Consider the following 23,650-nt stretch of genomic DNA (forward strand, 5'->3'; position numbering starts at 1 on the left):
GTAAAGTTCCTTTCGGAGGGACGTCAGGCCTTCCTTGTTCAAGCCTCTCCATCTCACAGAAGGGCTTCTGAGAACTTCAGCTTCTGCATCTGCTGCCCTCCAGCCTACTGCTGTGTCCCATGCCTCCTATGTCCTTGCTATCAGCTTTGCCCACATCATTTTCTGCAGTGCTGGGGTACTGCGTGCAGTGAAAAGCTAATCTATGGAAACGCTGCACTGAGGCTAAGTGGTGGGAAGACAGTTCTGCATCTCCAGGCCCCTCAGAGACCCTGAGGTGCAGAGGACTCTGAGTTGAGGGATATATTTCCCAAGCTTATCTGCCAGGGCACTGTTCTCCCAGGGTGATGGTCAAGATGCGGCAGGCAGGTTGTAGGGATGCCAGATGTAATGAGATCAAATAACTGCATGTGTTCAACTTTTCCTCCTCAAAATCATATGTTGTTTTTGCTTATTTGACCCTCCTCCTCCTCCTCCCACGTAGCTGTCAGTCCTATGGGCATCCAGAAGGCCTGGGTTTTGTTTGTTCACTCACACACGTCACTGCCCTGAGTCCTTTAGGATCATGGTCCTCTCTGACTGGAGTGCTGTGCAAACAGTAGATGCTTAATAAATTCTGAGCAAGTAAGATAGTCACTGTCATAAAGAACTGTTTTCCTGCTTCATATTTCGGCATGTGTTTCTGTCAGTAACAGACGCCAAGCATCGATGGCTCCACTGGAAATCGGGTCTTGGCTACAAAGGCAAGTGCCCTGTCCTTGCTGGAACTAGAAATGTGCTGTCAAAAATATGCCTTTTGACAGGGTCCAAGAGCAGCAAGCAGTCACTGCTCTTGGGGATGGTGACACTGAGGTAACCCTCCCCTCAGACCAGCATTCTGATGCCACAGGAAGTGAGGGCCCATGGCCACCAGAAAGAAGGAAGTACTATTTCCTTCACTGTCACTGGTTCTTGAGCCTGCTTTATAAACCCTTGGGGGAGTATCCTACTGACAAAGATGCCTGATCCCCATGCCCCAAAGTGAGGTAAGGCAAGAAGTCAAGATCTGTGGGGTCACCTACAAAACTTCCATTGACTCTGACATGAGTTAATAGAGGTACACCTAGGTCTGCAGTAAATTTCTGAGAAAGAATATCTGACAGCAAGCAAACAGCCATAATACTGAGAAAGGGACTTAGAAGTAACAGGTGTAACAGAAGTGCCACATGGTGAGTGTCGCTCCTGAGTTGCTGCAGAATGCTATGCACTCTAAGGCTGCTTTATTTTTTAACCCAGTTGTAGCTGGTATTTGCTATTTTGTGGGTTCTTTTTCCTACCCTTTAATTCCCCCAGTTTCACCCCCTATCACTAGATAGGAGAGAAAGAAGGATTTGAGAGGGTGCAGGAAAGAGATCCTTAAATCTAATTTCTTTCTTCTTCTGTGCTTGTAGCTGGTCTTTGCTACTTTGTGGGCTCTTCTTTTTTCCTACCCTTTACCCTCCTGGCTTTACCCCCTATCACTAGACTGAAAAAGAATAGCAGGGAGAGAGAAAAAGAGAGATCCTTGAATCTAGTTTCTTTCTTCTTGTTTCTTTTTTGAGCATGACTACTAACAAACTGCAACCAACTCCCCCGAACAACCACCAACCATCAACCTCCTCCTTGAGGCCCCAGCATTTATATACCCTCTGGAAAGTTCCCAGAATTCCAAATGTCACAGAATCACACAAACTATCTGCAGTCGGCAAAACCGTGCCCTTGCTAGAACACAAGGAAAATCATAGCTGCTGCGGATAGTTCAGAGCATCCCTATATCCCCACATCTGGGACCAAAGCAAAATCACATTTTTTTTTTTTTGGTTTTTCGAGACAAGGTTTCCCTGTGTAGCCTTGGCTGTCCTGGGCTCACTTTGTAGACCAGGCTGGCCTTGAACTCACAGTTATCTGCCTGCCTCTGCCTCCCGAGTGCTGGGATTAAAGGTGTGTGCCACCATGCCTGGCTAGCACATTTAAAAAAAAAGAAACCAAAATTCCAGAGCTCTTATTATAACTAGTGTTAGGGGTGAAACCCAGAACCCCAAGCAAATGAGGTCAGGCAAGTATTCAACCACTGAGCTACACCTCATCCCCCTTTTCATCTTGTATTTTGAGACAAGGTTTGATTATATCACACTATACTATACTACACCACACTACACTATATATACTACACCATACTATACTACACTATACTATACTACACTGTACTATACTATACTACAGTACACTACACTACACTATACTATACTATAGCACACTATACTATACTATACTACACTACACTATACTCTACTACACCATACTATACTACATTATACTATACTAACACTATACTATACTATACTACAGTACACTACACTATACTATACTATACCACATTACACTATACTATACTATACCACAGTACACTATACTATACTATACTACACTATACTGTACTATACTACACTGTACTATACTACACTACACTATACTATACTACACCGTACTATACTATACTACAGAACACTACACTACACTATACTATACTATAGCACACTATACTATACTATACTATACTACACTACACTATACTATACCACAGTACACTATACTATACTATACTACAGTACACTACACTATACTATATTACACTATACTATACTATACCACAGTACACTATACTATACTACACTATACTGTACTATACTACACTACACTGTACTATACTATACTATACTACACTACACTATACTATACTAACTATACTAATTTCATTAACTTTTTTTAGCTGGCTTTGAACTCTCTCTGCAGAGCAAGTAAGTCTTGAACCTGCCTCAACCATCCTCCTTCCTCAACCTCTTATGTAGCTGGCCTTACATGTGTGCACCTCCAGACTCAGCCATATTAGATTTTTGTGCCAGAAAATAACCTCCCTGAACTGTTACATTGGTGGAGAATTTGCTAGAACACGCTCCTTCCAGGGGTTGAAGTGTTTGTCCTGTAGACAAAGAACCAGCTTTCATGACCAATGGAAGGAAGACAAGAGACCCATCCATTCGTCGTAAGGGCTCACCCACTTGTAATCAGGACCCACCCATACCCACTTGTCAGCCACAAGGCGCTGACTGCTTGTTATCAGAGCCGCATTCTGTAGGAACACGGATGTCTAGTTGTGTGGCCAGTGTTTGAAGCAAAAAGAGCAAAGACTGGCTGTTGGACTGAGGCTCAGAAGTGGCTGGAGGAGCTGCTTTGATGGCAGGCTGTTCTGTGAGTTGAGGTCACCCATAAGATTTGGGGACTGGCTCTATGCTTCTCTGGGGTCACACAGCCAGTATGAACAGCGACTGGAGCCAGAGCATAGTTTTAGCATCTGTACTGAACTGGTGTAGCCACAGACTTCAGATCTTTTACTGAAGAAACTCTTTATCCTCCATCTTGGGGACACTTGACCTTGGCCAGGCCATGCTGGAGACAGGCAGGTGACAGGTCTGTGAGGGATGCCTTGAGTTGGTAGCATATTGAGGACATGGGGAAGCCCATGGCTTTGGTAGAACAGTGCCGCAGCTGTTGGCTACTTCCACACAAGCTCAGAGTCTCAGCTGGGAGGTACAAGGTGCTCAGTACTCGCACCTGGAGACACAGGAAAACGATCGCTACGGCTGTTCCTGTGGATAACAGCTTCAGCCAGCTCCAGTGCTGATAACGTAACAGCTCGATGCTGCCACTTTGAAGATCGTTCCACACACCACCCGAGGGCCCATCACATCTGCATGTGGTTGGCATGGAAACCGAGAGGGGCTCTGTACCAGAAATCCCAGGCTAATGGAAACAGGAGCATTGCCTTAGTGTGAGGGAAAAAGAACTGTTTTGTCAAGTGACAGGTCAGGGGCAGGCACTGAGTCAGCACTGCCAAATCGAGAGAGCCTGGCCCAGAAGAACCGGGGTGGGGTTGCTACAGCAGAGAATGTTCTGTGCCTCTTCACGCATGTCCTGTGCTGTGTGCAATGTGAGCAGGAGGAAGCCAATGCCACAGAAAGGGAACTCAGGCCAGGCATCCTGCTCACTGGTATGCAGTGTGTGTACAGCTTGTATAGGTATGTTAATGTGTGGATGAACACACGCTTATAGACACATGTGTATGCACAGCAAAGGCTTAGCAGAGAGTCTCCTATCAGCTCCTGCCAGCTGATTGTCAGTCAGCAGAGACACTAGACTTCCTGGTGACAAGTACACACTGTCCTGCACGACACCTGGCCCCCCCACTTATGTTTGCCGAGCTTGGAAGCTAAGAATGCATGCTGTCTTCTTAAATGACTAAACAAGGAAAATAGTACTTCGTGACACATAAAAAGCACGGGACGTACAGTTTTCCACATTTATAGACAAAAGTGTATTGGACTAGTCACAACTATCCGTGATTGGATTGTCTGCTGTGGTTGTGATACAGTGGCCGAGCTGAACAAGACTGGAGATTGGGGGTGTTGTCACTGTTCTCTGCTCCAGGCACAGGACAGTGGCCTGCCTGTAGGTAATGTGTCAAATCACACAGACTCGGTAGCGGCTGTCGGTCAACTCGGCCCTAGGACACATGTGGTTTATAAGTGTAAGATGCCAAGAGGAGAAGCCACTAGCACTGTTTAAATGTCATGGCTTTAGGGTGTAGCATGCATGAGTCAGAACCCAACATGACATCGACCACGCATGGTGGCATACTCTTATAATCCTAGCATTTGGAGCTGGGGTCAAAAAAATCAGAAATTTAAAGTTTTCTCGACTCCATAAGACTAAGCTATATAAGCCTGGGGTGGTGGCACACGCCTTTAATCCCAGCACTTGGAGGCAGAGGCAGGCGGATCACTGTGAGTCCGAGGCCAGCCTGGTCTAAAAAGTGAGTCTGGGACAGCCAGGGCTATACAGAGAAACCCTGTCTCGAAAAACAAAAACAAACAAACAAACAAAAAGACTGAGCTATATGAGATACTGTCTTAAAATAAATGAATGGATAAATAAACAAATGGAAGAAAAACACTTGGTGGCTTGGCAAGTAAGGCACTTTTAAGGATGCACTTGTTTTTAATTTTAATCTTATGAATTAATGATAATTATTTTCCAATCAGAAGATGAATGTGTGTGGTCATCTCAGTATGTGCTCTGGGATAATGCACATGTAATTCCCACCTCTACAGCCTCTGGAGAACCTTAGAAGGGCTCGGGGAGGTGAAATAGCTCCCATACCAGGAAAGAATAGTGAGAGAATAGGTGTGGGAAGGGAGGGTGGCAGGACAGAACCTAACCAAGCTGCCAAACACAAAGAGCCGTTAGAGTCTGCCTCAGAAAGTCTTTGCTTATGCTTATGCCAAAGTACTTTTCTCCAACAGTTTCTCAAAATGAAGTACAAATGGCCAATACACATAAAAAATGTCCAACATCCTTAGCCATCAGGAAAATGCAAATCAATAGTGCTTTGCAAGACTAGCCAGCATCAAGGCTACAAGCAACAACAAACCTGATGCTCACGAGGGACAGAAGGTTGTGCATTGCTCGTGGGGATGAAACCCAGTCGAGCCACGATGGAAATCAGTGTGGAGGGTCCTTAGACACTGAAAATGGAACTGCCGTGATCCAGGGATGACACTCGTGGAGGGATGTGTGCATGCGTGTGTCACACATGAGCTTGTATGTTCATGCTTACTGCCTCACTGTTCCCAATAGCCGAGTTATGGGATCAGTCCAGGTGTCCACTGACAGACGAATGGCTGAAGAAAATGTATATATGCACAATGCTATTTTAGTCATTAAAAAAAAATGAAATGATGTTATTTTCTGGCAAGCAGATGTAATTGAATATCATATTAATCAAAATAAAACAGACAAGGCAGATATTGAATGTTTTTCTCATTTGTAGATGTATGTATGTATGTATGTATGTATGTATGTATGTATGTATGTATGTATAATATACATGACAGGAAAGTTCAAGAGAGACTTGAGAGAGGAAGGAGAGCAGAGACGGGGGGGAAAGCATGTAGGGAGGGGGTGTGGCACGGGGGGTGGTGAATACGGTCAGAGTGAACAACATGCTTGGAAAGAAGTTGTCTTTATGAAACCCAGAGCCATGTACAATGAACGCACACTAATGGGAGGGAGAGAGGGAGGGGGGAGGGAGAGGAGAGGAGTCAGACAGGAGAAGCACAGTATGTAAAGGGAAAGAGAAGCCACTAGCTCACCAGAGTCCAGAGAGTGACACGATGGGAACCCTGCGGACTTCTCTAAAGCTTTCCCCGACTGTATACACACCCGGCATTTCCCCTGCATTGCCCGCATCACTGAGAGGAACAGGAAGCTGGTGTCTTTTCCTGCCTTTCCTCTATCGAAAGGATGCATTCTGGAAACCATGACCTCCATCCTCCAGAGGCTCTGGTGCTGGCCACTGGGTAGCGAGGAGGAAAAAGTCACAGCTCAATCAGCCGGTCTGGCCTCCCCACTTACTGACTACCAAACAGAGCAGAGTTCAACCATCCCACAGCTATGATATTTTGTACATAGCTAAAGAGTATTTTTAAAAAATCATTTGTAACTATAAAAAAAAAAAGCAGCCAGAAATGATTTGTGCTCCTATGGAGTGTGGACTCAGCCCATAAAACAAAATGGAGGCACTTAGGACCCGGGCATTTCTGAGTTATTTTTAGGTCCTTCTGGAGGACAGTAGCAGATCTGTGTGCAGCACTTACTGTGCCTGGGTACCACAGGGACAGCGGTGTCAAATGTCCAGCACAGCACAGCAATCCGGCCCCGTACAATGCCCGTCTTTCAGTGTCCACGATCCACCATCAAGGGAGTGTGCCCCCCTCCCCGCTGTGGTGCCAGCTCCGTGCCAGACGGTGTTAGCCGCTGCTGGGTTTTAAGGATAAAAATAGTCCCTTCAAGTGAGAGAAGAGTCGGCAAAAGTTTTGAAAGCCTTTTGGGTGACAGAACAGGTGTTTTCCAGGTTAGAAAGCTGGACAGTTAATGGGATGCTTTCTGAGACATGAAAATGGCCCCAGGCAAGGCCCATTCCAGCTCTTGTCTGTTGATATGAATTGTGTTCATGCAAGGTGTGTGTGTGTGTGTGTGTGTGTGTGTGTGTGCGCGCGCGCGCACGCTTTTGCCTCTGCATGCCTGGACATCATTCTACAAGCACTTGTTTACCTTATTTTTTGAGACAGGGTCCCTCACTGGACCTGCTGCTCACCAGTTCTGCTAGGTTGTCTGGTCAGCGAGCCTCAGGGGTCCACCTGTTTCACCCTTCAGAGCTGGAGTTACAGGTGTGAGCCACCACGCCTGGTGCTTTCTACAGGTGCTAGCAGGTCCTCATGCCTGCACAGCAGCCACCTTGGCCCACTGAGCAGCTCCCTAGCCCTGAAAGGCATCCTCACTGTGAGCAGCGCCTGCTGTCTCTTGCGTTCTGAGGGAGCCTCCCCATCCTTCTCACTGAGCCTCCATAGACACCAACCTGGAGAAATGCAAAGTCTCCTCTGTCGTTAGCTAATGATGGGGTAAATGCACTTTAAATTACTTGCGGAAATTCTAACCCCATCACAGTGGCTCTTGCAGGGAGCCGTTTTCATCGTGGGAGCCTTGAATAAGCTGTAGCTAAACAGGAAATGAACACAGGCAGAGATTCAACATCTCTGGGTTATGAAAATGAGCCGACTCAGGAACTCTTCACACTGAGCTGGAACTGGCTTCCACGACTCTCTCTGTGGCATTTTCTCATCTCAACTGAAACATCTTGTGTAGTCTCCCGCACGTCTGTGCTAGCAGTCCCCAGGGCCCTGTGGCAGTGAACGGTGTCACTAGGAGTGCTCATTTCTTCTGCTTCTTTTGGCAAGAGGCACAAAATAAGACTGTGACTCTCCCTGGTGGCTTAGCAGCAAGTCCAGGGTCCAGGCTGGGGCTGCACTGCTCCTCTGTGACCCCCCCTCCCCTCCCCACCCCAGGTCAATGTTACTATCAGTGCAGGGCTCTTGTGGGCCAGAAATCTACTTCTTACCTGAATCTCTGCATATGGGCAAATGCAGTGTAGGAACAACAGCCCTAGGAGGTGACTGAGCTAAGGCTTTAATCTTTGCAAACGCTCTGTGAGTTGGGATGGATCGGGTTACTGCTCTCTGTGGCTTGTGGCATTGCTCAGGGTGCTGCATGGCATTGATGGTGTGTGTGTGTGTGTGTGTGTGTGTGTGTGTGTGTGTGTGTGTGTGTGTGTGTGATGGACATTAGATTATCACCAGCCCCTCAGGGGGCCCTGGATGGACTGAGGACAGTATGTAAAACAGCCGGGAGCCTGTGCATGCCCACAGATTTGAACACAGTATAATGCAGGGACCTCACACCTCAGCTTTGCTTGGTCATATTAGACCTTGTCCCAGCACCTCTCCCTGACCAAGTTCTGTGGTGGCCCTGGGTCTCTGCCGCTAGCACAGGAGCCTACATTCTACAGCCTGGGTTCTGCAGCTTGCTTGCCTCTCCTGCCTGTAGGCTCTCAGTGCTGTTCTCACCGTGATGTGAGCTCCTTCTGCTGCCACCCACCACACCATCTGCCCACCATCCCCTGCGCCAACATGCTCAGAGACCGCTTGCTGGGAACTCCTTGGAGGAGGTCTGTTTCACAAGTCCCCGGGAAGCGGCTAGGCCCACCATTAAGCAGACTGAGAGCAGTATGGTGGCCCTGGGGCAGCCCAGGGCTCCAGCTTACTCAGGGCCTTGGAAAGGGACGTGTTACCAGCACCACGGGAGAGGGGGGGCCTGACTACTGAGGCAGAGCTGAGTGCCTGCAGCTGGGGCCCCTCCCAGGCTTTGCACTGTCTTTGCCTGCCTCTCAGAACTTCTCTTTGGTTTCTTATGCAGGGGTCCCTGCTCTGAGCTCCTGCCAGGACAGAGTTATTGACCTGACTAGCTTCACAGTGATTGCTAAGACCAGATTCCTAAACTGGTGCTCTGGAGACTTGAACTGCTACCCTGGTCCACCGTGAGTCTGTGTGGTCTGTGTCCTGTAGACTCTCCTCATCTTTTGTGGACCAGGCAGCTGTGTCTGAAGCTGCCATTTTTCTCGCTTTGGCATCCACCTTTGGGCCAAAGGCCCTTTTCTGTGTAGACTCTTGGAGACGCAATGTATGTCTGTGGAAGAGTCTCTCAGGGCCTCGGTCATGCTGCCTCCTGTCCTCTCTGCTTCTCCCCACGGCCCACTCCCTGAGGAGTGTTTCAGCCTCTGCTGTGGGATTAGGGCAGGCCAGACCCTTCCCACCATGCTGTGGAGTAGCTGAGACTGTGGTGGCATTCTTAGCTCCTGGAATTTTAAATGTTCTTTCTCAGTCTCTCTGGAACCCAGGACTTCTCTCACTATGGGCCACTCTTCCTTCCAGCACAAGGATGGCTGAGGAGCCCACAGAAAACCAGGCAAGTGGAATCCCTTTACCTCTGGGAGCCAGGAGACCTCTGACCCCAGGAAGCACCATGCTGCCCTTTCAACTGCCTGCCACAGCCTTTGGAGAATGGGGGCTAGTAGCCATCTGATTGCAAAGGACAGAGGCACAAGTGAAAGTGGGGATGAATCATTCCTGCTCCTCAGAGCAGGGCACATCAGGTGAACACTCACTGTCAGGCACCTGCCAGGGAATGCCTGGGCCCACGTGAAACCATAAAACCAAGGCGCATAGGGGCTGGGCTCATGGCAGCCAGTGTAGAGATACCGCCAGCGTCCTTGCACTCGTGAAAGAGCGCCTAGCCGAACAACAAAGTATCCAGCAAGGACAAGGAACTGAGTTTGAGTGTCCCCCCAGGACAGCATGCCTGGTGAGGACCATGGCCATCGAAGACCACACGTGCAAAAACCACTTACATTGCTGTGCAGAGCTCGCACCAAACTCTTTAATGCAGAAGGCGGCTTCGAGGCTGCAGTGGCCGAAGCTGGGGAGGAGATGGGCAGTGACTAGAAAGGGTCCAAGCCCTGGCGGGGAGACAGAGTGCTCTCAAAGTAAAAGCAATTAAGTTTCTATGTCAGTGTTTTGTTGCTTTGGCTCACTGTTTCAACAAGCAGGAAACAAATCAGAACATAAAAGAGGGTTCTTTTTAAGGACAACTTGAGGAAGCATAGGCATACTTAATATTTCACTCTAAATAGGCCGGAGACTGTGCATGCTTTGGGCATCCAGGGAGTCATGCACATGCTACACAATAAAGGGGTCAGACATCTCTGTCTTTGGAGAAAAGCTCTGTCCCCAAATTGCAACTGTGTTAGACATCATCCAGAGCCATTAGCCAAAAATAGAAACAAACTGATGTTCTGAGGTCAGGCCACTGAACGGCCCTTGAAAGAGGCAGGCAGATGGGCAGCTTCAGAAAGAACCAGATGCACCAGCCGCTCTCCACGCCTCCTGTTCTTGGACTTTGGTCCCTGGTGCACATCTGCCCTAAGCCTGGAGAAGCTGTAGGGCAGCTTCCTGTTTCTGCAGAGCCCTGGGGGGGGGGGGGAGTTCTGAGGGAGACTCAGACTTGAAACAGGAACATTGTTACAGAAAGTGGTTAGGTTCACCATCAAGCGGGGAGGGGTGGGGAAAATGAGGCAGAGGTGAGAAAAATGGCCCCTGGGGAAGAAGCCAGAGAGAAATAAAGTCTTGTTAAGAGGTGGTCCCAGCCTTGTGGACACTGTCATCCCCATTTTACTGATACAAAACTGGGAGGCTCCTGAAGTCACCAGTAAAACATTCAGTTTGTATTTATTCTGTGGAGCCAGAATCTGCACCTGAGAGAGAGAGATATCCTCTGGTGGGGAGAGTGGCGGCTGACGTAAGCAAGCCATTCTATTTCAAAATAACCAAAGGAAATCTTCTCAACATGTAGTAGAAATGAAGGTTGTGTGAGACAGTCTGCTCAACAGCTACCGTTTTTCTCCATCCTGGATCACTTCACTAGACAGGCCATCTGTGCTGTGTGTGCACCTGTATGGGCATCCGAATGGAGACCAGTGGACAACCTTAGATACTGGTATTCAGGTGTTATCTTCCATTCTTTTTCTTTTCTTTTCTTTCTTTTTTTCTTTTTTTTTGAGACAGTTTTTTTTTTCCTGTGTAACCTTGGCTGTTCTGGACTTGCTTTGTAGACCAACCTGGCCTCGAACTCACAGCCATCCCCTTGACTCTGCCTCTTAAGTACTGGGATTAAAGGCGTGTGCCACTATGCCTGGCTTATCTTCCACTTTTTTTTTGAAACAGAGTCTTTCACTGGCCTAGAGGTCACCAGGTAGGCTGGGCTGGCCAGCCAGAGAACCCCAGGGACCCAGTTGTCACTTTTCCCAGCACTGGGATTACAAGCATGCACCACTGTGCCCAGCTGTTTTCTGCAAGTGCTCGGGAGATTGACCTGAGGTCCTTGATTTTGCTTGTGAGGCAAACACTCCACCAATGGCCATCTTCCCAGACCCCAGTATCATTTTTACCCCACATTCTTACACAATTAGTTGAAAGGCTCCTGAGGTGGTTCAAGAGAATGGAAGCCTTGCCTTGTTGGTTTGAAAGCAATACTCTACTGCTCTGCAGATGCTCTGCTTAGATTAAAGGGAAAGGCCAGGCACTGCTGCTGTAGTCTGTCCTTAGGGACCATGACTGCCAGTCGCTCCCATGTGATACGTCTGCGTTTGCCACTGGGCAACTGGTAATCAACTTAAACTCCCCAAGTTAAGTGTGCCCCTGATGTCATGGAAACAGTGCTGCTTAATTCGGGGCTACGTGTAGGGTTCACGGCTGCCGGTGCTCTTCCAAGAATAAAAACCAAACAGTAAACATTACAGGGCTTTCCTGAGCGGCCACTCTCACATCCTTGTTTGTCTCTTGACTTCAAGAAGTTCCTGCTCCTAACACCTGACCATCACGTGGAAAATCCCGAGTGCTGAATTACTGACTCACAGCGACATGGGACAAAGACACATCTTCCCTGACCTCAGGCTCCTACAGCTGCAGGAGTACAGGAGAAGGCAGGTGCGCTCGTACAGGCCTGCCCTCTCTGCACTCAGGAGGCAGAGGCAGGAGAAGCTCCAGGAGTTTGAGGCTAGCCTGGTCTACATAGTCACACATTATCTCAACAAAAGAAGGAACAAAGGGCCAAGAAAAGGAGAAAGATTTGGGAGCCTTGAACACTGAAGATTCAAAATTCTGATGGAGTGCTGCCACACTTTCTGTAGATGTGCACTGCCCTGCCTGGCACACGGAAGCCTGGGGCAGCCACAGCTTCCCCTCACGAAAGGAGAGCCTCTGATGGTGACCAGAGATCTGTACGGCACAGGACAGCTGAGGAAGTACGGGTGCCTAACTTTGCCAAACTGCATCAACACGACACCAAATCCACACAGACATCTGTTTTTGAGTCGAAGGTTGTTGCTGATTGTCCTTGGTGTCCAAGCTTTCTGAAAGGAAGGACCTGGGCCTGTCTGTGGCCACCAGTGTGACTGAGTGGCTTGCACTCCCTCACAAATCTCCCTTTGTGTGATCATGGTCAAGATGGTCATAGTGGCCGGGTGGTGGTGGCACACACCTTTAATCCCAGCACTCACAAGGCAGAGGCAGGTGGATCGATGTGAGTTTGAGGCCAGCCTGGTCTACAAGGCTACACAGAGATACCCTGTCTAGAAAAACTGAAAAAAAAAAAAAGATGTTCATATTGAATGCACTAGGGTGTCCCAGTTTTTATAGGCTTTTTGTTGGAAATCACGAGCAGCTCCTCATCTCCATGTGATCTTGGATATATGCATGTGGAAGCATGCATGTGTGCATGTGCGAACACACACACTCACACTCACACCCCATACCCACACAGAAAGAGAGACTTTGAAGGTGTGATACAGTCCCTGTATTTCTGAAACAACAGGGTAGACCCTCTATGTACCACTGCTCCAGAGGAAAGGCCAGCTGACACCCACAACTGAGTCCATATCCACTCTGTACCAGTTTTTCCTTCGGCCACACCCACAGATTGACAAAATGCAGAAGCGCGGGCGCCCAGCCAATGCCTTGGAAGACACCTCTACAGCTCCTAACTGCACCCAAAATTTCAGGGTCCTTCTGCTGTTAGCTACCCATGAACTGCCAGAGGGAAGAGGCTATGGAGCCTGCTTCCTGCTGCCACAGCTGTGTCTGACCTGCCAGTGCTAGTTAAAGGTCAGTATTGGTACAGGCCAGTGACATCCTCACAATGTAGTCTCTGAGCCTTGAGTCTCGGAGGGGAACAGCCAGAGGGGCTGGAGGTGGGAGTGTGTGTGGCAAATGAGTTCCCCAGCGTGAGAGGGTAATGCCAGGCCTGACTTAGTGCTTCGTGGCTGCAGCTGTCTCCAGGGTCCGTCCGTGTACAGGGCAGGAAAGTTGGGAGTAATAGTTACCAACAGCTTTCCAAATACATTACATTTAACCTTCTTCAGCCGGATAGGTGGTTTAGAAGAAATGTGGACCAGAGGGGAGTGTGCTGGGCTTTGGGGTGAAATGGACAAAGAGCTTGGAATGGGAGGGGAGCGAGGAATACTCGCTGAACCCCAGGACGGCAAGGCATGTGTTTTCCTTCTTGACACTTTATTTCTTACATGAGTAAGATGTTGACATGAAAGTGCCCCCGGGAGAAGTGACACCTACTTCCTTTAGGATCCTTTTGGGAAATCAGGGACATCCTGGCTCTTATGTTGGTGATGTCCCCTGGACAACACGTTTGTACGAGCAGGAAGAGTTAACTGGAAAAGTGTGACCTTCCTACAGGACACCGGAGCTCTCAAGTCTACAGCAAATTCAGACAAGGGTGATATAAACGTCAAACGGTCCCTTTCACTGGTGAAGACCAAACGCAGGTGCTTTTGAATAGGGATCAGATCCAAGATGCTTAAAACACTCAAAGAGACCATGATGGGTACAAGATGTCTCCAGTGGGCCCTTCACCAGGAAGGCCTCTTAGCATCCCTGGGCTGCAGGCACACTGCTGCCCAACTGGCCGAAGCCCATCACATCTGCTATTTGTGCCGTGGGAGCCTGTATCCCTTCTTTGTTTTCACTATCTGCTCCCTGCCCTATTGTGGCTCTGCTGACCCCAAGTAACTCCGGGCATCTCTAAGATGGGGCTCTCCAGGAGCAGGGCCATCTGAGCCCTGTAGGCACAGTCTGTGGGACTCAGCCTGCACAGCCTCGGGCTCACAGGAATTCTTACTCAGCCACTCTCCTTCTCCTCCTCCCACCTGGAATGGCACTGCTACCACCCTGCTCTGGGAATCTCATCTCCTGCGAGAAGCTCTTTAACAAATAGGGAAAAAAAAAAAAAAGGCAGCAGCACGCCCTGCACACTTCACCAAGACACTTTACTGTCCTCTATGTGTGCACCCACAGCAGAGGCATCTCAGCCCTGGTAAAAGGAGTCACACACACACACACACACACACACACACACACCTGTATGCACATACTGCACACCAGGCATGTACACACCACATATGCACACAGAATAACACAGGTCCCAAGAGATAGAGAATGGGGCATCTGATGGATTTTAGAGGTCTTCAGAGGCTGTGCCCAAGGGAGGGGATTTCTGAGAGAGGAGGTGTCACAGGAAAGAGGAACAGAGTACAGAGGTAGGGCTGTGTCCACTCACCATGCTCTCAGTATTGAAAAAACTGACCCTAGTGGGACAGAGTGACACACGGGAGGCAGAGTCAGGCAGAGATCTCTGTGAGTTTGAGGCCAGCTTGGTCTACAAAGTGAGTTCTAGGACAAATGAGGCTACACAGAGAAACTCTGTCTCAAGAGAAAAGAAAGTAAGCTGCCTCTAAAACCCAGTTATTCTCTGATATTTAGTAGTGCACAGACTGACAGTTATTTCCTGTCACCCATGGGCTCACCTTCTATCAGACAGGGACCAAGCAACAGTTAGACAGTGACCAGTGGGGCAGCGCCCACCTTCCGTGACTCGAAGACTTAGGAGTTCATACGACAGGTTGGGTGTAGCTTCAGCGGTCTCAGTTCAGGACAGGCCACTGGGCAGAGGTGTCTCCCCTCGCGGATGCCAGGGTGTGCTAAGCAGGAGGTTAGCCTGCATGTATGGTGCCCTCTAGGGGTGTGTTTAAACAAGTTCAGGCACCTAGACGTTCAGGCCTCTTACTGCAGTGGAGCTGCAGTCAAAGTAGGCCTGGCTACCGCTTGAGCTGAAGACGAACTTTGGCAGCACCCACATGGCACTGGTTTTTCAGCCAAGCAGAGTGTTAGACTTATACGGTCAAAGCAAAGCCTGGGAGCCCAGACAATGTGTGGCGGGGTCAGGGTCTCTGTAGGAGGTCCCCTGAAAGCGCAAGCCATGAAAGTGCAAGTAAGGGGGAATTGAAAGATACCACAAAGAATTCCCCCCAAAAGCTAGAGGTGCCAGAAATGATGTCATATGTTCTGAGGAAAGGCACAGGCATGAAGCCCAGGTGCAAGGCCAGGGAGGGCGGCAAATGGCAAGGATGTAGGGGTGGGGGCGCCCAAGCCCACTGGTCATTTGGCCGCTGGGCATAGCTCACTTGTCCTAAAGTAGTGACTGCACCTAGGAAACGTAACCGTGAGGGGGACCCTGGGCGCACGGTTACAGGGGAATGACGGAGCTTGCCTCGTGGATATCTGGGGGGTAGGAGTGAGGAGACATGCTCGCCCAGCCTACCACTCGCCCTGTGTGTTACCCACAGATCTGCCAGGGGCAGTGTGCACGCTGCTGGGTTTCCATGTTGCCTCAGCCTGACCCTTGCTGCCCCATAGTGCTTCTTTTTGTAGTGGGAGGTGGGGTGAGACGTAGCTGTGCTATTCAAGAACGGAGGAGCACACCACCTAAGGGGTTAAATGGTGGACGAGCCTTATATGTGGATAAAATCACAGGGCCGAAGGGTCATGAGAATCTTAAAGATTAAAGTCTTAAAGGCACAAACTCAAAGACCTATGGCTTGAGCAGGTCACTTTGATGAGACCCCGGAGACCATGGTATTGGACACCAGGCAAGAGCAGTCACACCAGAAACCAGCTTTTACTGGGTCTTTAATGCTTCCAGAGAGGCTAGAGTCCCAAACTCTCAAATGTGACCACGTAGGAGAACAAGCCACTTTTCAAGAACGTGCTGGTCAGGGCCATTGGAGCTTTATAAAAAGTCGGTGGAAAAAAAGGTCAGAACACAAAGTTGAAGAGGGCACAGTCCGTCAGATAGAGTATGCCTCCTAACCCATCAATTAATTTAAATTCCATAATTTTAGTCTATTAAGTATGCATATGTGTACAGTAATGTTTTTATTTTAAAAGTGTATGTGTGAATAAAGAATGAAAATCATACATACAGAGTGCACACTGGGGCCTTGGGAAGCTCTGGGCAAGTCCACACTGACACCAAGACCCCACTTAGCAGTTGATTAAAATAGCATGAGCTCAGGGCCGCACCCACACTCGATGGGACAAAGATTTCACACCTGCAAATGCAACTCAATTGGTCCTCACTAACAGGGCAAATGAGGTAGCTGAGTAAATTAAGATGGCATGGGGGTGGGAGGGAGACTGTTGCGGGGCGGGGGGAGGGCGCGCATATAGGGAGGGTGGCGCTCTGGGGAACACCTGGGGATTTCCTCTTAGAAATGGATGTTAAATGTGTAAGAACATCCCACAGTTTCATCAGCTGTAGAGACAGAACTTTAGTCCTCCTCATCCCCTGTCCAGTTCTTTCAGCTGGAGGCCAGTCTTCACTTGGAAGGCATGCCTCCATGTGGGCACGCTAGTGGGTAGGTACCGCTGTCAAGGTCCTGTCTGGTCCCTCTCTTTCCAGCTGTCTTTGCAAAGGCTCCCTCAGTTCTGCGCATCCTTTTGCTGAGGTGGCCTTACTACGACAGAAAAGCAAGCAAGCAAACAAACAAACAAAACAAAAAAACCCAAACCAAACCAAACAAGCAACCCTCCTCCCCTCCCCCCCCCAAAAAAAGGCCATCAAAACAAAAAAACACCGTTGCTTTTCATGTGTCAATCCAGGTCAAAATGTCCCTTTGGAATCCTCTCTTGTTTCCTCTCACCTCTGACTCCTCTGGCCCCCCTAGAATATTGCCAAAGTGCTCAAAGGGGACATAGTTACAGGTGTGGTGAAAGCAGGATGGTTCTGGACTCACAGCACAGAGCTACAACATTTTAAGCTGTGTTCACACCATTTGTCATAAGTGAGGTTTTTACCAGGACGTTCTGGGTGCCAGTGATGAATGAAGAACTAGCTATTTAGATCGTCTTTGGCTCGGAAACAGGCATTTATTCCTAGTTACTGTGTGATGGAGCAGCGGAAATGCTAACAGGCCAACAGCAGGCGCGAACATGGCTGAGCTCTGGAGTTGTTATTTGCTTGTGAGCCGGGTTCTTACTGCCTCCACCTTGGAGTGCTGTGCGTTCAAGTTTGCACCACAACACCCAGATGGCCCACCTGTTCTTCCATTGACACCCTCAGTATTGGATGGAAGGGGACGCCTCCGGCAAAGGAAAACGGGAACACTCTAGTAAGGTGTAAGCTGACAAGTGGACCAGGTGAAGCGTCTCTGTGCTAAAGCAACATTCTCTGTCCTTCTCCTGGGACCCATTACTCACCCCTAGTTGGACAGAGGAAGAGGGGCTTCAGCGTCTGGGAGCACTGACTGCCTATCTCTGGGGTTTTCCTAGCACGGGCACATGTACCACGCCCGTCGGAGTCCTGGCTCAGCAAGGTCCAGCTCTGTCTGTGGGTCAGATCAGGCCTGTTGACAGAGCCCGAGGCTTTGACGGAGGCTGTCCCAGGAGAGAAGCCATCTGACATGACGTCTTGTGGCCATTGACCACCATGTGCCTGTCATCTCTAATAAAAACCTAAGCTGGAAAATTTTTAGAACTTGTTAAACACAACTTTGCATCCTTTAAAGTGCCTGTGGGAAAGCTCTTTGTAATTATAGGAACTGACGTGGCTGCGCGGCGCACACCAGTAAGCACAGCACTCAGGAAGATGAGGCTGGAGGACTGTAGTGAGCTCTTGGTGTCCTGGGCAACAGACTAAGATAATACATTAAAACAAATAAACAAATGAAACACCAAATAATAAACAAGGCTGGAAAGAAGGCTCAGCATTAAGAGCCATATGGTGACTCATAAGCATCCACTACTCCAGTTCCAGGGGCCCCTAGGTTCTCAGTTGACCTCCTCAGGCACCGGGCGTGCACAAGGTACATATACACACATGTGGACAAACACCCATATGCATATAATAAATAAAACTAAAAATATTAAAAACTCACATAAATAAATAAACATATGAAAATAGGGGCTGATGGACACACACTTCTGCTAGCAAGACAGGGTGCCCTGCCTGGGCACACGTGGGCATTTCACCATCCACAGGGGTTCTGTCCTGAGCCCTCCTCACATCTGGGGAGGCACAGAGGCAAACTGGACAAAAACCACACAGCTCTGCCACATCCTGTGTGACACAAGGCATCTGACTTCCCATGTAGGTGGCCAAATTTCACACTTAAAGGCGACCCCCCCCCCACAACAGTCACCATAGTTACAGCTGTGTCTTTATGTGATCTGGACCTCCATAGTCTTTGACAGTCTACTGCTTCCTGTGTGCTGCCTTTCTGCAGACTGAGGCAAGCTATTGGAAACAGAGAGAGAGAGGTGCATGCAAACATTTCTGATGAACATGTTTTCCTTCAACACTGAACACATGCGGGTCCATCTCCATCGCTTGAACCTCTTCGTAACTTTGAGTAGGACCTGACCCCTGACCTCACCTGTGTGTGTCTCTGACAGACACATGAAGTGATAAAGACAGCAGCGGAAGGAAAATGTGCCCCTGCGGTTAAGCCATCCTTGCCTGTGCCACCTGTCAAGCTTGGGCAGCTTGGGCCCATGTTAAATGGTGTCTCAGCCCTGGTCTGCATGCTCATGCCTGCAGAGCTGTGGCTCCCTCTTCTGGTGGCTAGTATATATTACGAAAGTAAATTATGCATGTTGAAATTGCTCATCTCAGAAAGGACCTGCCCAGGAGCTGCCCTGTTTTGAGAGCTCTATAGGAAACAAGTGGGGGAGTGTTGCCTTCCTATTCTACAGCCTTCAAATGACGGGATGGTATGTGCAGCGTGTGTGTGTGTGTGTGTGTGTGTGTGTGTGTGTGTGTGTGTGTGTCTCCACAAAGCTTAAAAACTGGTCAGATGAAAAACAGCCAGGTTCTTCAAAATGGGGACAACATGGTTCCCTAGGTTACTGTGCCCTGCCTGCAACATTTCCTTCCTCCTGCGTAGCCAGGCAACCAGGCCCGAGGTGTAACCACAGTGCTGACAGAGGAAGAGCGCAGAGAGGTTCGACACTGTGCCTGCTGTGACACTCCCTTGAGACCAAAGCAACCTTTCTGTGGTATTTCACCCAGAAACTCAAGGTCTCAAAGTGTGAATGTTGCCGCTTGGTCAAGAATCACCTCTGGCCTGGAAAAGGCACCAAGGAAGCGAGTCCGGAGTCCGCTGACTGGCTGAGAGCCGCCAGGTGTAGGAGCACCTGTGCCAGCCAACCTTGCTTAGACACTTCTCTTGTCTAGTTCATCCCACCCGGGAACGCTTTCTTTATGGAAACAGTCACCCCGACCCCTCACCCCACGATGTCCAATATCCTAGGGGTGCATGTGTCCTGCAGTAACACGTTGGCTAGAGGAGACAGTTTCCACTCCGTTCTCCATCCTTTACCTGTTGTTTTCTTACGCAAAAATGGAATGACCTCTGGAAACTTAGAGATGACTATGGCCCGGCTACAGCCGACTCGATGTTCACAAAATGTAACACATGTCAAGGGAGCTTGCTTTCCTGTCATGCCTCAGGCCTGCTGGACACTCAGAGAGGCCCTTATGAAGTGGAGGGGGCTAGTTTCATTCAGGACTACGTCTGCACCATCATCAGTTTATAAAGAATTCTCTGACATATTTCCTAGGTTCTATAGTCCAAGTTCAGGGATGGCTCAGTTGGTCACAGTCAATGCCAAAGCTGAGGATGTGGGTTAGCTCCCTGGGACCCAGATGTCAGAAAAGAGAGTCAACTTCCCAAGTCACTCTCCTGTGACCTACACCACTGCATGTATACAGACATGAGCACATACACGCACGTGTGCACACTCACACCCACATACACACACATTCCCTACAACAAAACAGCAACAAAAACAAAAGCCCCAAATAAACAACCCAAAACCAACCAAAAAAAATAAGCAAAAAACCCCAGCTAAGATGATTTGAGCTTTCTTTCTCATTTGTTGTTTTTCATCGTTAGCCCAGAACTTGTGTAGATTCCAGAGAAGGCCAGGAGGCAATGTTTTCAAGCTCAAGGGCAGGCCTCAGCAGCTCACAGTGTCCTTGGTTTGTGTCACTCAGAACTGCTGAGCAGCACTCAGGCTACACAGGGCCCTCTTAGCCTCACTGACTCAGGGTTGTGTGAACCTAGGGCATCCGCAGGCAGCGGGTTCCTCACATTTGCCTGGGCTCTGACTCAGGCAGGACCAGTATGAGCTGTGGACTCAGTATGAGGGTGACTCAGATCCAGCGGCAGCTGTAGTGGAAGAGCTGTGAACTGCCTCAGGCCACAGGCATGAGCATCTTCCTGTCCCAGTCCCAGGAGCAACAGTCACTGCTGCTTGTGCTGTGGAGAGGCCTGACACTTCTGAGTTGCCTTTCACATCCACCTTCCAGTCAGGGTGAAGGAGGGCCATGTCGGAGACAGCTTCAGGAATCAGAGTGTTTATACAATTCAAAGGAAGGCCTTGTGTATGACATGGTTCCTGTGTTATACCCTTTTTGTTTGTTTGTTTGTTTTGTTTTTTGAGACAGGGTCTCTCTGTGTAGCCTTGGCTGTTCTGGACTTGCTTTGTAGACTAGGCTGGCTTTGAACTCTCATTAATCTGCCTGCCTCTGCCTCCGAGTGCCCGAGTGCTGGGATAACAGGTGTGTGCCACTGCCCCGACTGTATACACACACACACACACACACACACACACACACACACACACACACGGTGTGCATAATGATAAAGTAAGGGTTGCTATCATTATAAATACACTAAAAAGAAATTTATTAGGATTAGGGCCACAGCTTAGTGGTAAAGCGCTCACTTAGCATGTGTGTGTTCAACTTCTTAACTCAACCCCTAGCCTAACAAAACAACCTAACTAAGTCTAAAGATGACACTTGCGTGAGGGAATGTAAACCTGGGCGTCCATGTTTTGCCTCTTCTTTGGTACCTCTGACAGGCCACTGTGTGTACCATGTACACATACTCAGAACACACAAGTAAGGAAATCATGCCAGAAGGCACACTCCCCATGCTAAACATAGCACAGGCAGACAGTGCATTCTGTGCGGTGCCTTGCCCTGAATATTTTAAACTGTGCACTTATTGTCAGGTAGCCACACTGCCATCTTCTACTCTTTTCCTCTGCCACTGAAGAGTGAAAACCCTACTTCACAAAGATAGGACTGCCCTGGGAAACTTCCTGCGGAAATGGACACAGCCGAAGAAATTGGGAGAGGCCCCTCCCCCACTGGTCCACGCCCAGAGAGGCCCCTCCCCTGCTGGTCCACGCCCAGAGAGGCCCCTCCCCTGCTGGTCCACGCCCAGAGAGGCCCCTCCCCTGCTGGTCCACGCCCACCATGTTTCTAGCTCACAGTCCTGGCTTTCAGTCCTTGGGTCACACTGTTCCCACAGGTGTTTGCTCAGAAAGGGCAAAGCACAGATGGAAGAAAATGCGAAGGAACCAGGTTAATCAGAACAAACAATAACAAAAAATGTCAGAGTAGAGGGCAAGCCTGGTGGGAGAAAGCATGAAGGAAGGCCTTTGCATAAGCTAGTGGAGGCCAGGTTAGGGGTGTGGCCAAGGGTTATTGGCCTTGAGTGACTGCAACCCAGGCTGTATGACCTGGGCCATGATCCCTGCAGTGGCGTGGCCTGGCTGCTGTTTCCTCTGGGCACAGTGGGCTCTTACCACACAGGCTGGGTCTTGGTCACACTTCCCTTTTCTTGTCTCCCTAAGCGGAAGAAAGAAGACAGTAGCGCCCCTGGAAACAGGTCAGCTGTCGGAGCCCACATCAGATGAGTGTTTATCCCCTCTCCCTGAGAAGTAGGAAGAACCAAAACCCATGTGCGGGGCGGTGTGTGTTCTTGAGGCAACAGCGGTTATGGCAGCTGATTCACTGTCTGCCGCCTGTGGACCATGGCAGTGCACAGGCTTTGGCAATATCACTTCCTCGTCAGCATTGTTTCAACATTGTGGGGCTTGGTGAGGTCCCCAGAGACTGGTGGAGAGGGAGAGACTGTGAGGAGCGTTAGAGCTACAGAGAGCAAAAATGAACACAAAATGAAACCAGGTACCATCAGAGAAAGTCTACAGGAGGGTCGTGAAGGAGGTCTGTTCAACAGGCCACTGCGCAGGTGTGTTTAAAAACAAAGACAGAGGTTGAAGAGCTAGCCCAATGCTACACAAATGTGAGGAACTGCCTTTGGATTCTTATAATCCATGTAAAACCTAAAATAGTGCACATCTGTAATTCCCAGAGAGGGAGCCAGAAGTAGAGCCCACCCTCTGGGAGCTCACAGACCAGTTAGCCTGGTGTTGGCAACAGTGAACAAGTTGCCTTGTTTCATATAAGGTAGGAGGGGAGGAACGACACCCTTGTCTTCCTCTGACTTCCACACCTGCACTGTGCCACGTAAGGAAACACACATCACAAGCGACACACACACACACACACACACACACACACACACAAAGGCAAAAACCAAACCAGAAGCAACAACAGTAAGAAAAACCCCACAGAGCCAAGGATGTACCCAGGCCCCTGAATCCCACTTCCCCTGTGAGAATGCGTGTGCATCAAAGGGGGCCTCCCCCCTGTCCTGCCACATACCAAACACATCACTGTCCTCCGAGGCCGTCTGAGAAAGCTTGCCCACGATTCTCTTCTTTTCAGTCTCTCCTCGGTGGTTGTCACCGTCCTGGAAAGAACAACACACCAAGAAACACAGTTAGACACATTCAGATACCTTCTTTTTTGGCAACAAGTGATCAGAAGGCAATTGTCTTCAAGAGGCCATGGGGCTCAGCTCACTGCCTAACCACTTGCTAGATCCAGATAGATGTCACAGAAAAGGAGGCCAGTGTCATCCCGGATACCGTATGGTAGCCAGGCAATCCTGTCTTAGATTTCAAATGGCTTACAGAGGTGGGATAGACATCAGGTCAGACTTCTGTAATCAGGACTCTGGGGGTAGTGTAGCAATGCTAACACTAGGTGATGCCTTTTGTTCCTGTGAGGTAAGAAATAGCTCACGGTGGGAGGGCTGGCTGCCCCTGACTAGGTCCCTGGCACTCCTGGGGATTGTACGATGGGATGAAGGGGTGGGGATGGGGGAGGATGGGGGGAGGGAAGGGAAGCGGGGGGGGGGGGGGAGTGCCTGCATGCAATTTGGGCTCCTGTTGAAAATAAGGCATGGTTATAAGCTTTAGTTTATTAACTATTTTTATTTTATTTTAGTGTGTGTAGTGTGTGTGTATGTGTGTTTGTTTGTGTGTGTGTGTGTGTACATGCATGTGTGTGAAGGTCCAGA

General features: G+C 49.2%; 1 protein-coding gene across 4 annotated transcripts in view; it reads right to left on the reverse strand.

The window, feature by feature from the left end:
- The window catches only part of MBP (myelin basic protein), a 111,725-nt gene that overhangs the window by 44,726 nt on the left and 43,349 nt on the right, over positions 1–23,650 (reverse strand). For all 4 annotated transcript variants that reach the window (XM_084779385.1, XM_084779387.1, XM_084779386.1 and 1 more), the window contains exon 3: positions 22,951–23,038. In XM_084779385.1, the coding sequence (XP_084635511.1) occupies positions 22,951–23,038 (88 nt within the window). The remainder of the gene's footprint in view (positions 1–22,950; positions 23,039–23,650) is intronic.

Source organism: Acomys minous (assembly GCF_964271855.1).
Source record: "Acomys minous genome assembly, chromosome: 4".
Taxonomy (NCBI): Eukaryota; Metazoa; Chordata; class Mammalia; order Rodentia; family Muridae; genus Acomys; species Acomys minous.